Source organism: Epinephelus lanceolatus, chromosome 8 (assembly GCF_041903045.1).
Source record: "Epinephelus lanceolatus isolate andai-2023 chromosome 8, ASM4190304v1, whole genome shotgun sequence".
Lineage (NCBI taxonomy): Eukaryota > Metazoa > Chordata > Actinopteri > Perciformes > Serranidae > Epinephelus > Epinephelus lanceolatus.
The window spans coordinates 12776033-12790033 of record NC_135741.1 but is presented as its reverse complement, the minus strand read 5'-3'; the positions used below and the strand labels follow the sequence as shown (position 1 = coordinate 12790033).

Sequence of the window (14001 nt, the reverse complement as noted above, 5' to 3'; positions counted from 1 at the left end):
TCCAACAACAGCCGCTCCTACAACAGCAGCTCCCACAACAGCAGCTCCCACAACTGCAGCTCTCACAACAGCCGCTCCCACAACAGCGGCTCCAACAACAGCGGCTCCAACAACTGCAGCTCCAACAACAGCAGCTCCCACAACAGCCGCTCCAACAACTGAAAACCCCTGTAATGGTGTGGAGAATGGGAAAATCCCTGTCCCTAATGAGCCAAACTTCTTTTTTAACTGTGCTCAGGGGAATGTTAACAAGGTAAAATGTGCTGGCCAGAAAGTTTTTAGCACAGATCAGGGCAAATGTGTTTAGAATAACTACAGAGTTGGAAATAAATCCCTTAACTGTCCATAAGTGTTAAATTTTATTTGCATGAAAAAATAGGGGGGGGGGGGGGATTGTCAAAAGCTGTTTCATTAACAATTTCTCCTGATTCATCAATGTTGATTCTATAAAACATACATAATTATGGCTATGCTTGCTCTTTTTGGCCTCACTCATCAACACGTAGGTGGATAACTTTGAAAATGTATGCATGAAATGTCAGCACCATTTTCAGATGGATTTCCATAGGCTTTCTTTCCCCACTGAAATTCCAAAATAATGGGAATATTATTCAATTCAGTTAGCACACAAAACTATGTATTTATATCATGACACCAAACCTTTCAGCGCTGAGTTACAACTGCTTTCATTCGTTTTTAAATGTGTGTACATGTTAAGCACACACGTCTCTCTCAGTAATAACTTTGGACTCAGTAGAACGTGTGGCAATGTATTTGTCTGCAGAGACATTGCTTTCTGCTTGTAGTTTTTAATTTACTTTTTATTTTGCTATGTGTGGGACATTCTGGGCATGTACCACCACAGTGCACAGGTGAGGTTGGCACTTTCTTAAAAGATAGTGACCAGACTGTAAGCTGCATGCATCCAAGGGAAAGGTACTGAAATCACAGCCACAGCGCAGGAAAAAGTTTGCTATAACTAGGTGAAAAACCAAGCAGACAAAGCTCATTCCAGTGAATTTGGGATTGGTTTTTACTTTTGCTGGCAAGCATGCTTACAAACAGGAACCAATAAGTCCTGCATATTATACCTTTAAGAGAGGCAATGTCCTGCCATCCATGTCTGTCAATATTCATTATTTATATTATTTTATTTATCAATACCCAAATTGTACTGTGTATATTTAATTGTTGTCCTATTTCTGCCTGCAAATTAAAGGTGTATCTAAACCAGTTGGGGTTTTTTATTATGTTTTGTTTTTAATGAAATCACTTCATCTAATATATCTTATTTTATTATATGGTTGCTGCATGTCTGTTATTATTGGCTTATTGGTGCATTTAACCCATATGGTTTTGTTGGTTCATGTTTAGCCATTGCATATTTTGTCCTACATAATGACACAGATGTTGCATTTCGCATATATTCAGGTTATTCAAGTTTCCATGTATATAAATAAAAAAAATATTGCTAAAACAATAAAACAAGTTTTTCACCAAATTGTGGCATATTTTATTGAGTATTGTTCTTTGTTTTGTGGTTCTATATTGGTCATTTTTTGTCTATCAGGTGTTTGTGAGATAAAAGACACAATAAACTTTGAAAACAATCTGACTAGACTCACAAGTCAGTCTTTAGACACTTTGCTTAAAGCCTCTGGAAACCCAAATCCACAATAGCCTTCTAACTATGTAATTTAGGGTCTTATGTACATAATATTAAACATGTAAAACAATTAGAAATCTGTTTCCATCCAAATTCGAAATATCTGTCTTTTAAGTTTTTGTACATTCTTGAAATTGGGTTTGATTTGGCCATGGTTATCTCTGAGATTTATTATGCAATAAATTCCAAACCAATCATAAATCATCAGTCAGTTGTCTCATCCCGCCCCCCAGTGGCAGCGCAACAAAACCTTTCTGCTCCAGCTAAATCTGCCTCTTTGAGTCTGAGCCAACTCCTCTTTCTAGTCTGACGTTTAGAAAATACAGATCGTAAACTGGCTGAACCGCTCGGCTGCGACCCAGCGGAGGCTCTGCCTCCGGCGGGCTCCCAGCAGCACTCGAATCAGTTTGACCGGCTCCAGAGCCCGGACAATCCGAGCCTTTGCAGCTCATGGAGCTGCAGGAAGAGGCGGCTTGTGAGCGGCTGGGCTTGCCCCCCGGGCCCGGTGCCCGTGTCGACTCGCGGGGAGGGGACGTAATGTGCGCCCTTCCTCACCCCTAATCCCAACCCCAAGCAGTTTGCTTTGCTATGCATAAACATATCCCCAATTGCGGAGGTGATGCTGCGGGAAACAACACAATTTTAGCTGGAGGGGAACATTATTCGAGGCGGGCCAATACTTCAATAAAACGCCAGAGAGACGGCCGGCCGGCACCGGTCTCTCCCGCTTTGACGGTCGGTGTGAGGAGGGTGTGTCTGCAGACCTGGAGACTGCAGATTCAGACCTGCAGATCTGGACCCGCAGTTCTGGACACCTTGTATTTCGCGACAGCGCCCTCTATTTCATTGGAAACCAACATACGATTACAACTATTGAATATGGCCGATGACGATCTGAATGTGAATCATATTATTTGTTTAAACTATTTTGTTGACTTGAATTAGAGAGCGAACTTCATGTTTTACAGTGATACGTTTAAAATGATATGACTGTCTTTACCACGATAGTCTGAAAGGCACGTCAAATATGGGTTAAAGTAGTAGGTAATAGTTTAGCTTGTTAGCAATGAACTGTTTGACCTGCACATTTTGTTTCATGAAACCGAAGCACAATGACGAATAATTTTAGCATGTGCTTTAAATTAAACATGAATAAATGATTAAAGCAATGAAGTGGATGATATGAGAAAAACGTGTATAGGCTTACGTTTTCATACAAGCATGAAACTGTTTACATATTGGCAATTAGTGTACTTTATGCTAAAAGTTAATTTTGTATTCATGTATATCATGTAATACACCTTTATTTTTTTTATATATTTTTTCCTTTATTATTCATAATATTATATATCACGTGTGTTTATATCACTACATTGATATTACTCTATAGCATATATTTAGAGATTTTGTGGATAGAAATTAAGCTCATCCAGCGCAGATGATCAGAAATGTATTTTTGTCTATTATTAGGTTTTGGCCTTGTTTATGTGTGTAAAACGGTTGAAAAATCTTAACTTTGAATAATTAGGGACTCTCTTTTTAAGGTGCACATAACAATCCAGAAAGGGGAAACCACAGTGAAGTGGAGGAGTTTTGTGGAGGATTGAAAGGCAGATGAGGAAGGAAGGGGCACTATTGTTAATATGTCGATATAATAATGTATTTGCTGTGCTCCAGAATCTTCAGTATTTCAGTGTAGACTGTGATAGGTATTTAATTTTTTTTTTTTAAGTGTTTCTGTTTACAATTTTGTGATATGTTTGATTTCTTTTTTTTTCTCTGCAGATCTCCCTGATGTGTGATGTAACCACTGCACACAGTAAACCATTTCAAACCATTTCAGTATTTCACAGCCTTTGTTTCAAATTCCCACAACAAAAGTGAGCACTGGACACCCAAGACCAGACATTTCCTTTCATATATTGTAGCGGGTTTGATCAATGCAGTGCAAGTTTTTTGGCGTGCTAGTCAGAGCAGTCTGATGAATATTAAGAAATAAAGAACTAAAATAGTTGGATCAAACCATACAGAACAACCAGCAAACAATAATGATGCAGAACAGCACCCAGGCATAAATCAACAATTAAATCTTGGTATTTTTATTCGGGTGTAATAAAATTTTAAAATTGTAAATTGTAATAAAGCATTAAAAGTGTAACTTCTTTCAAACAGTGGTGTTTGGGTGAGATGCTGATTTAGTTGCAGTTATACAGCCGTCCAGTAGGGGACGAAAAACAAGGGGTCTAGAACTGCGGGTCCAGAATTGCGGGTCTGAATCTGCAGTCTCCGGGTCTGCAGAGACATACTATTGGTCGGTGTGTGTGTCAGAGTAAAGACATATTTAATCTATTAAGACTGGATGTGTTTGAATGAAAAAGGCTATTATCAGAAAAACGGAGCAGATTTATGTTTTCAGTGAAAACGTATCTCAATGAAGAAAGGCAAAGCGCTAGCCTCCCGTTGTCATTCATCTCAGCTAACGTCTGCTGCGCGAGTCCCGTAGCAGCTCGCCCCCCTTTTAATCAATGACAGCGGCTCCACCGGCAACGAGAGCGGTGCGACAACTCTATTTAAGCGGCTCTTCTATTGTTTATCCGTGACACTGTGTCCGTGGCGGACATTTGAAAGCGAGTAGATGACAAACAGTACAGTAAACTTGTAGATAACTCAAATATATGTAATAATTTAGGTGGAAAATGCTTTAACATTTCATGCAGTCTACATGCAGCCTCTCGGCTCAGCAAACGGTAAACAACCCCGCTGGCTTCTCTACATGTTGCTTCCGTACGCAGTCAGTGGAGCCCAAATGAATACGCCGCGACGCTACGCTGTACGTTTGCAGCCGGTGGAGCCCGGCCGTAACATTGCATGTAAAAGTTATGCTAACTATTCTACGAAGTAACATTAATATGAATCACAAAACATTTATGTTACTTCGTAGAATAGTTATGCTAACTATTCTACGAAGTAACATTAATGTTTTATGAATCACAAAACATTTTGAAACTTACCATTCAGTGACCACCTGAAAGGAATCATTTTCAGCTTCTGCTTCGTCCTCTGAATCATCAGAGGGCTCAAACATGTATGGCTGGATTAAATTTGTGGCAGCCATTGCTGAGCCAGGGAGATGTCAATCAAAACGAGGGAGCTGTCAATCAGAGCGTTATCTGCCACGCCCACTCTGTCCTGGCAAGTGGTCTAAACAGCAAAATGAGCTGTTTTCTAATAGTTATTAATGGTTATTTTCACTCAGACTTTTGTGGATGATTAATGAGACACTCGACTTTGATATAATATATGCACTTTTACTATTTCAAGCTGTGTTTCCAAAGGCTTTAACTAAAGACTGATGACTTTCTCCCTGATTTTGTGTTTAGATGGGCGGATACAATTTCAGAGTTTAAAAAAACTCTCTACGTTGCAGAACCAATAGTAAATCTGCAGGGCGGTCCTTCGGTGGCTCGCTGAACTCTTGTGCTTGGAAACTTAGTCCCACTAGAAACACGTGTAGCGGTACAAAATGGCTCAGCCGTGCTCGCAGAAAACGCCGTCAAAGTTCAGTGGATGTTTGTCGTGTTTGCGGCGACACATTCTCACCAACTGAAAGAAACAAACATAATCTTTTACAAGGCCATGACTCATCCGTCCGGCGGGACTATAACGTTAGAGGGACTCGCCTTGTTGTTTACAAATACTTCCGGGTAGAAAACCAGCAGAGCTTTTAGCTATATATATAGCCTATGTATCACATTTTTCACATCACTGTATCACCGTTTAGACTAATCCCATGTTTGTAAAGTCTATAAACACAATGATTGAACAAACATTACTATTTCTGTGTGCACGTTTAGCTGGGCTAACCGTTAGCTGTTAGCCCTGTTAGCCGTTAGCAGTGTCTGTAATAGGTAATAACTCATTAAACAGTCCGTGAAAAAAAATATCTTTTCCAGCAGATATCTCAGTTACAACATGATTGAGCTAGCAAAGCAGTTTTGTGTTGCTATGTGTGGTATTTATTCAGTTTTAGGAAATCACGATGTCTAGAAAGCATCAGTGGCTGCAGCTGACAGGGACAGCTAACACTAGCAGCAAAGGTAACAGGACGTCATCTGTTAAAAGCCTCCCGTTGTCGGATACGACATGAAACTACTCCAGTTAGCTCAATCATGTTGTAACTAAGACATCCGCTGGAAAAAATATTTTCTTCACGGATGAGCATACGTTTGATAAAACGGAGTTAAATCTCTCGGCATCCATTTTCAAGCTCTCTGTGTGTTTGTTTCCTTGCGGACGAGAAAAGGAGGAGCGCACATTTCCGAGAAGGCGTGTCCTTTTCAAAAATGCAAGAGGCCTTGCTTTGTTGCCGGCCGTTTTCGCCGGTGTGTTAAACACACTTTAGAAAGGAGTGTTCCCAGACTATCAGAAGGCGGAGATCTCTGATTGTCTGGTGGCGAGACTACAATCTGACTTAGTGGCGCTCATGGAAAAGCAATTTAAATGAAAGCACAAAAAAGTACAAGACTAAACAGCTCAAAAGCTCAATAAAGCTGCTAATACTGTTAATTTCAGAGAACACTACAGTCAGTGGCACATTGTTTTTTTCAACTGTTTTTAGCTCACTATTTAATTTTGTTGGACCAACAAACCACAACATTACACACACAAACTGAAATACACACACATGCACCAACAGTACCTATACACATGCTTCCATGGAGAGATGTCAGAGCGAAGGGGCTACCCTTGGTTAGGTGCCCTGAGGTTCAATGCCTTACTCAAGGGCACCTCGCCAGCTACTAGTCCCCACTGCGAACTTGGTCAATGAGGGGACCTGAACCAGTGACACTCAGGATTCCAGGCCGAGTAGTGACAGGCTGAGCTAATGCTGTCACAATAAACCAATGAGCCCTGGTACCCCTTTATGGAACCGCATCATTCTGGGTGGTATGCTTCATATGGTCACTGGGCGTATGCACACATCTGTGCTTTAACCATGCATACAAAACTTTTATGTACAAATCTGGGATTCATCAATATTTTCTTACCTGAACTTGGTCATACTCTGCAAACAAATTTAGAACTATCTCAGACCAGACCAAAAAATGCATAGCATTTTAAAACCACTAACATTAGAAAATATTTACAACCGTTACTTTATTAATGCATGCACTTATTTGATCCCCTTTCATGCTTACCAATTATTATTATGATCAAAATATTTGACTATCAAAACTGAGTTTCCCAGTCCCTAGCTTAATAGAGTATATGAAAATATCCATATTGAAATATAACAGTATAGGTTTTCGTTTTTATTGAATCTGCCTGTAGTCTGCCTGTGATGACTACTCCCATGAATTTTTAGTGATATAAAATTATTATTATTATTATTATTATTATCATTATCATCGTTATCATCATCATCATCATTATTATTATCATTATTATTATTATTATTATCATCGTCATCATAAACATGTATCTAGGGTAGCCTATGTTAAAGATTTTGTTTTAACTCTAAGCAGGTGTTAAGATGACATGAGCATTACTGGAAGAGACTGCAGCCTGTGACTTATTAGTGATGATGCCCATTTTTTATTTCAATAATTATTTCATTTGTGATTGCTGTTTTCCTGTAGTGTTTTTGTCTTATATTAGGCGAGTCTTTGTATTTCTTTCATCACCTAGCATAGATGTTGATTTTTACACAATACATGATTGCAACTGCTTTGTTTTGTGTTGCTGTGGGTTTTTTTGTTTTTTAACTACATACTAAGCGTAATCAATCAAAATCGACAGTTTTTCAGTGTTCTGAATCAGTCCCTGGTGCATATTAATACTGATGACTGCAGGGTTCTCAGTCCCCCTATAGGAGTGAAGGAACCTTTTCAACAGACATGGACATAAACATGGTGGTAACATGCTGTTTTAGTGAATAAAATTGAAAATCAAAGACAAAAGGGCCTGGCACGATGTGACTCTGTTCATATCAACGTCCAATTGCTTAGGAGACTGCAATATTGCTTTAATGATCTCCATCCTACTTAATGGCCACACCCTATCAGCTATCCATCCAAATTAAAAAACCAAGCCAGAGGTCTGTCAGTCATTTATCAGCGACAGGAGAGACACCACACATGCTTCTTTCACCATTATCTTTGTAAGTATCCCTTTTACACTGTTTTTTACAAACCTAACTTAAAGTGATTTCCCTGTTGTTGCTATTTATATTGCTATACCTATTCGGTCTCTCTAACTAGCTAAACCAAACACATTTTAGGGATTGGGGGTTGAACCAGCAGGCACTGTGGAGCGTTATTCTCAAATTTTATTGTATGTAATGTTATTATTGTTGTGTGTTGTACTAGTTATGACCTGTATATGATAACAAAAGTAATCAGATATCCAAGCAAGAGCTTTACTGACAATGCAGAGCTGTAAACAAGACTGAAGACTGATTTACTAAGCAGCATTTGGCTCACACATCTAGAAATGTTTGCAAAACTAGTTCTTCCTCTGTGTCTTCCAATTCATACCTTAAATGATACATTTGTGGTAAGAGTGATACTGTGTGGGTGGCTTCTGGGCACCATGACCTTTCCACTCCCTGTTCTTTTGACATTTGATAGCTGCATTGTTACAATTCCTCTAAATTCTTATCCCCTGCTTCAGGGTGTCTGCAAGTCCTTAAAAAGTCATAAATTCAATTTTAATAAGCATTAAGCCTTAAAGGGAATTAAATGGTCTTTAATTTGAATTTGTCTTAATTGCCACAAAGGTTTTATCTAAATTCATTTATCCGTCTATCAATGTCTTTTTGTCAAAATGTGTCAAGCTGTACTGTGTGAAAGTCCATATTTCTGATGTTACAAATCTTTCAACTTTCAACTAACGCTTTGCGTTTTCTTGGACTTACCTTATTCCTACCTAACCATATTCCTACACAAAACCTACCTCTGTACGGGACCACATATACACTACTTACCTTTATAATGCAGCGCTTAAATAAGAAAAAGATGATTTGTGCAAAAGTCAGTCCTCAATTGGTTTAAAATTATCTTGAGGTCTTAAAAAGCATAACATTTAAGTGTCTGATACCTATAGACCTCCTGTAATTTCTTTTTAAAATTACATCAGTGTATTAAAGGTTCTGTAATGTGGTGTAATAAAATACTCCATATACCAGATGCTGTTTGATCACTGATTAAATCTTAACCTACTGCCCTTATAAAGGTAAGTGAAAACGTCATGAAATCTGTAAAAAAGAGGGTTCAGAATATTTCTGAAGCAGGTGCTTGGGTTTGACTGTCATGGTACAGTTGCATTTTCCTGCCACTATTCCTATTCCACTTTCAAACTGGCAACAGATAACTAAACTATGCTGAGCGATACCATCCTGCTATGCAACATTTTTTTCACAACACAAATCATCTGCCCTGACTTGTGGTATGACAACGTATCACAACTTGAGTGTCAAGCTAGTTTAACTCTTGGAAAATGTCCCTTTGTTTTGTTGCGGTTTTGTTTTGATTGGGCGCTGACAACATAAGTGGCTGTTACTTACATCTTAAATACAAAACTACATCAGCTGTGTATAAAATGTATTAAAACAACAGTTGCAATAGTTTAAGTACACCCACAAACTGGCCGCAGATACAGTAGATGCATACTGACACTCATGGACACAATACAGAATATAAAAATGACCTCAAGACAATGTTAATTGAAACTCAAGAAATTGTAAAGATATCCAAAAACTGACTCCTGAATCCAACACAAAACTCTACATTGACTGACTTATTATTTACTTACTGTGTTGTGTGGTCCTGTTAAAGTGGCACATTGTGGCGTGTCTGATTTGTGCTACAGGTGTCAAAATGTACATCAGAGCTACAACTGTGACTTGTGTCTGGCTAAAATACTCAGGTGAACATTCTATAGCCACTTACTGATAGTTTGTCTTTCCCACCACGCGAGTAAGGATGTTTTCACATATTGTCCCTAATTTAAATTAACTGACCTCAGTCCTCTGAAAGTGGACCAAAAAGTGGACCAACAGAGAAGGGACTCAGTTTTTTTTATGTTCACACTGTCAGTTCATTTGAAAGAGGACTTTTATTTTTACTTTGACATGACACTGCAGTGCGGTTATGAAGCCCCTCACTTTCAGATGAGCTTAAAATCAGAGAAAAACCTTAGTGTTTCTGAAACTGTTGCAGTTTCATGGATTCTACATTCCACATCTGGAGACTACTCCTCGTCCTGCGTCCTTGCAAGTGTTACAGGCCGACATGGTTTTGTATGTTTTTTCAAGCATCCCAGTGCAACAGCATGTGATCAAGAGGACTGAATACGATGGCAAAGAGCAAAGCGAACCTGGAGTGCTTAGTGTTCACAAAGCACAGGTTAAGTGAACTGCACCGCAGACTTGAAATGAACTGAACTTAGACCATACGGTTCCCTTCAGAGGGGTCTGAGTTCTCTTGGAAGAGGGGCTGAAAAGGACCAAGTGCGAAAACACCCTAAATGTAACCTGTATCTGCTAATGTCAGTTTTACCATTACAAAATTACCAAACATCCGTTTCTAAATACTATTTTGTGTCCCAGATTTACCCTGGTGTTGATTTGGTCAATTATCTCTACATAGAAGTTATATCATTAAGAAATGTAGTTTCAGAGTTTCCTCTGTGACACACTTTAATTACAGTTAAAACAGCCTCACTCGAGCTGGATACATATCTAAAACAGTTTGAAATCTCCAGTCATATGGTGAAATTTCGTTGAACTGCACTTTGTATGGCAACAGATTGTATTTTCTCATTAACAGAGAAATACCCAATATTTAGTCAACACAAGGTCAGGTTGGACAGAAAATTAAATAAAGAATTAATGATAAGTTTGTAGTCTTATTTTAGTCAAAATAATTTCCTGAGTGACATTTCCAACAGTGTCTGCCAGAAAAACTCATCAGTTTAAAAATTTGACACCTAAAATGCAGACCTACTTTATATTGACGTAAAAAACTGACCTTAACAGAACAAAAACTTTTAGTAGTGAACTAAAATGAATAAAAGATGTGCCGTTTTTTGACTTAAAATACATTTTTTTGGCAACAGTTTAATGACAACAGAGTGTAGATTTGTTTGAAAATCCTGTAGTTGTTTTTTTTTTTCAGCTATTAAACATTTGTTCTATTTCCTCTGCTTATTCACAGTGACAGCATGTGCAAACTCATCCTCACTGCAGGTAAGACACACTGTTCAAGTTATTGTTTCCTCAAAGGGTCGGTTCACCTAAATCAAAAAAACACATTTTCACACTTAACTCCAGTGTATCTAGCCATGCAGACACTTGTTTTGTTATCTCTGTAAGGTGTAAGCCTGGTGGAGATCATGCATTGGTCGTGTGCTTGCATGACTTTGTGTGCATGTGAGTGTGTATCTCTCTGTCCATAAGTAATCTCGCAGACAACTGGACCAATCAATCACATTTTTTGTGTGCACATTTACGACTGTATGCTCAAGGACATCTTGTGGTTTTTGGTATCCATCACTGTTTAAAAACCTGTTATACTGACTATTTTAAAAAGGCATTAACTCTTGACTCCAAGAAACAACAAGCCTTACCGTCTGTTGTAGGCCACATTTTGGCCTTTAGCATGGCTTCATGGCCCATTTTGAACCAGAGGATCTGAAAATAAATTCTATACCTGATATGTAATTGTAATCCCCGGTTACCAGAACCCTGTAAATTAGATTAAAACACACATAAACTAAGGGAAGATTAATCTGCAGTATGAGGAGTTGAACAGTAATCATATATAAATAAATATTTCATGATTCATTTCATAAATATAACTCATGTCTTTGAAAAGAGTGATAACAGCTCCCCCTAGTGCAACCGCTCGGCCCATGTCATGAATGAGGTTGTGTGATTCTTAGCATGCACTCTCTTCCTGCCTGAGCAGTGACTGAGACAGACGTGCAGAGCAGAGAGCACAGAGTAAAGAGCACAGAATACACAGATTCTTCGACCTAAAAAGGCCTGTAGTAGTCACAATCCTGCCGCTAATTGCTAAAAGAAAAGTCTTTCACAATCCTGCCACTAATTGCTAAAAGAAAAGTCTTGGCCAGGCCGCCACGGCATCCCACCACATCCCGCCGCCTCCTTCCGGATCCTTCCCTTTGATGTATTCAAGTGAGAGTGTAATTCTACGAGATCTTAAGTCTTCAGCCCGGCTTGCCTTTGTGGAGAAAGGTGTAGTTGGTCTTGGAGTGGCGAGCCAAACCCACGGGCTGGCTTTAGAAAGAAAGGAAGAGGGGGCGTCAGTGGCTTAGTGGTAGAGCAGACGCCCCATGTACAAGGCTGTTGCCGCAGCGGCCCGGGTTCGAGTCCAGCCTTGTGGCCTTTTGCTGCATGTCATCCCCACTCTCTCTCCCCTTTTCACACTTAACTGTCCTATCAAATAAAGGCAAAAAATGCCCAAAAAAAATCTTTAAAAAAAAGAAAAAGAGAAACTTGAATTACTGATGTTCATCAAGAAGAGGTAGGACAAATACATTCATTTGCCCCACATCAAACCTCAAGGAGTTAAACAGAGTAAAGGGACACAATTACACCGCACTACAACAGCCGAATGAAACAACACAGTCTGAGTTGAACTGATAGCCATAGATGTACTTGCACAGTAACTCGCTGAACTGAGCGCTTTGATCTTTTTTTGTGTTTACATGATGTGTTAAGTTGATATATTAATTGAGTAGTGAATTTGCTGAGTTAAGAGGTATTGTTTTTTTGTATACATTTTTATTTGCTTGGTATCTCATTTGGGTTTAAAACAAAAGAGTGAGAAATTTAAAGGACTCACCTGTTGGATCAGAGGCATTATAAAATAGGATTTACAAAACTGAAACAAGACAAAATAGGAATAATTAACTTAATGAATGCCTGACTGACAACAGTGAACTAATACATTCCAACAAGGAAACAAAATAGGAAAATACAAAAAAAAAAAACTAGGCACTTACCTGATAGGTGAATCCCAACTAAACCTAAAAGAAAGAAAAGGTGGCAGTTATAAACGGTTTTGTGAATTTTGTTTATTATATTGCACATGGTACAGACTTGAACTACATGTTTTTTGCTATTCACTGGTGAATGTTATAAAAACTGTTCATACTTACAAAAGAAAAGAAAAAGAAAAAAAGAACTTAAGAAGAGAAAATAAATGTTTATTTTTTTCTTTACCTTTCAACCGTAACTGTCGGGTCCGAGTCTTGTTTCATCTGCCTGGTACCCATTTCTCCCGAGCGATCTAGATCTTCTGAGACGCTGGTCCATATTGAGTGTTCGTTCTTCTCTTATTTGCAGTAAAGAGAGGTCATCTAACGTGATACTGACTTATTACATAATGATCTGCCAGCGATAGGTACGATGCGAGATTAATCAGTCCCCATTTTTATTGTCTTCACTGCCATCTTGACAAAGGGAGCCAGGAGGGATAATGGCCTGGCACAGCTGCAACCTGGTTTTGTTACGTCCTCCAGATGGCATCATACCACGCAGGAGGCATTTCAGAAGCAGAGCGTTTTAGCTTGCATGATTTAATAAGTTTGCAGTTTTGTTGATTTGGTCGTTTTTGCTTTATTTGTGCTTCTGCCATTAAGTAAGTAGGCTATGTACTTAAATTCTTTTTTTTTTTTGTCTCTTTCAGCTGTGTTTATCATTGTTATTTCCTACTTCATTGTGCTGTAGCCTACAGACAAAGTTAAAAGAATTCAAAGTTCAGTTATGAATGATGTGGATCAAAGGTTTCTGGCTGTGTTTTAGTAATTAAAATACATTCATCCTCATAATTATATTGTATCTATATTTCACATACAGTGCCTGTTGGTAAGGCAACTCGTTCTGCTCTGTGCAACACTCCGTGCCTCGGTTAAACATATACAACACGTGTATTTTTTAGTAGCTTCTAAGATGCTTTTGAAATGTGCTGAGGCAGGTCTACTGAAACATCAAGAATTGTTTAGAGTGATCAGCCCAGGTGGCCACCAGTTTGTGGTGCTTACTAATGACAAACTGCAGTTAGAAAATACTTTGAAAACTCGTTCCAGAAACAGTGTCCATGTAACGCTTGATAGTCCACACTACAACAGTGTTCATTATCCACAATAAACGTTGCTGTTGAATCTTTACTAAGTAAAACAAAATTCCTTTCACCTCCAATGTCTTTGGGTGGCTGCAGGAATCTAAGAGAGTGATATCTTATTAAGCTGGACAAATAAAACCAAACCTATCTGTAATAGGAATGGCTGGATTGATACTGTGGGATCAA

The 14001-nt window shown here is 38.7% G+C and overlaps 1 protein-coding gene across 1 annotated transcript in view; it reads left to right on the top strand.

The window, feature by feature from the left end:
• The first annotated feature begins 7797 nt into the window (after positions 1-7797).
• LOC117258046 (uncharacterized) overlaps positions 7798-14001 on the top strand; it is a 29427-nt gene continuing 23223 nt past the window's right edge. Inside the window, exons 1-2 of the mRNA XM_078170398.1 lie at positions 7798-7826; positions 10882-10913. Coding sequence (XP_078026524.1) covers positions 7804-7826; positions 10882-10913 — 55 coding nt within the window. The 5' untranslated portion in view covers positions 7798-7803. The remainder of the gene's footprint in view (positions 7827-10881; positions 10914-14001) is intronic.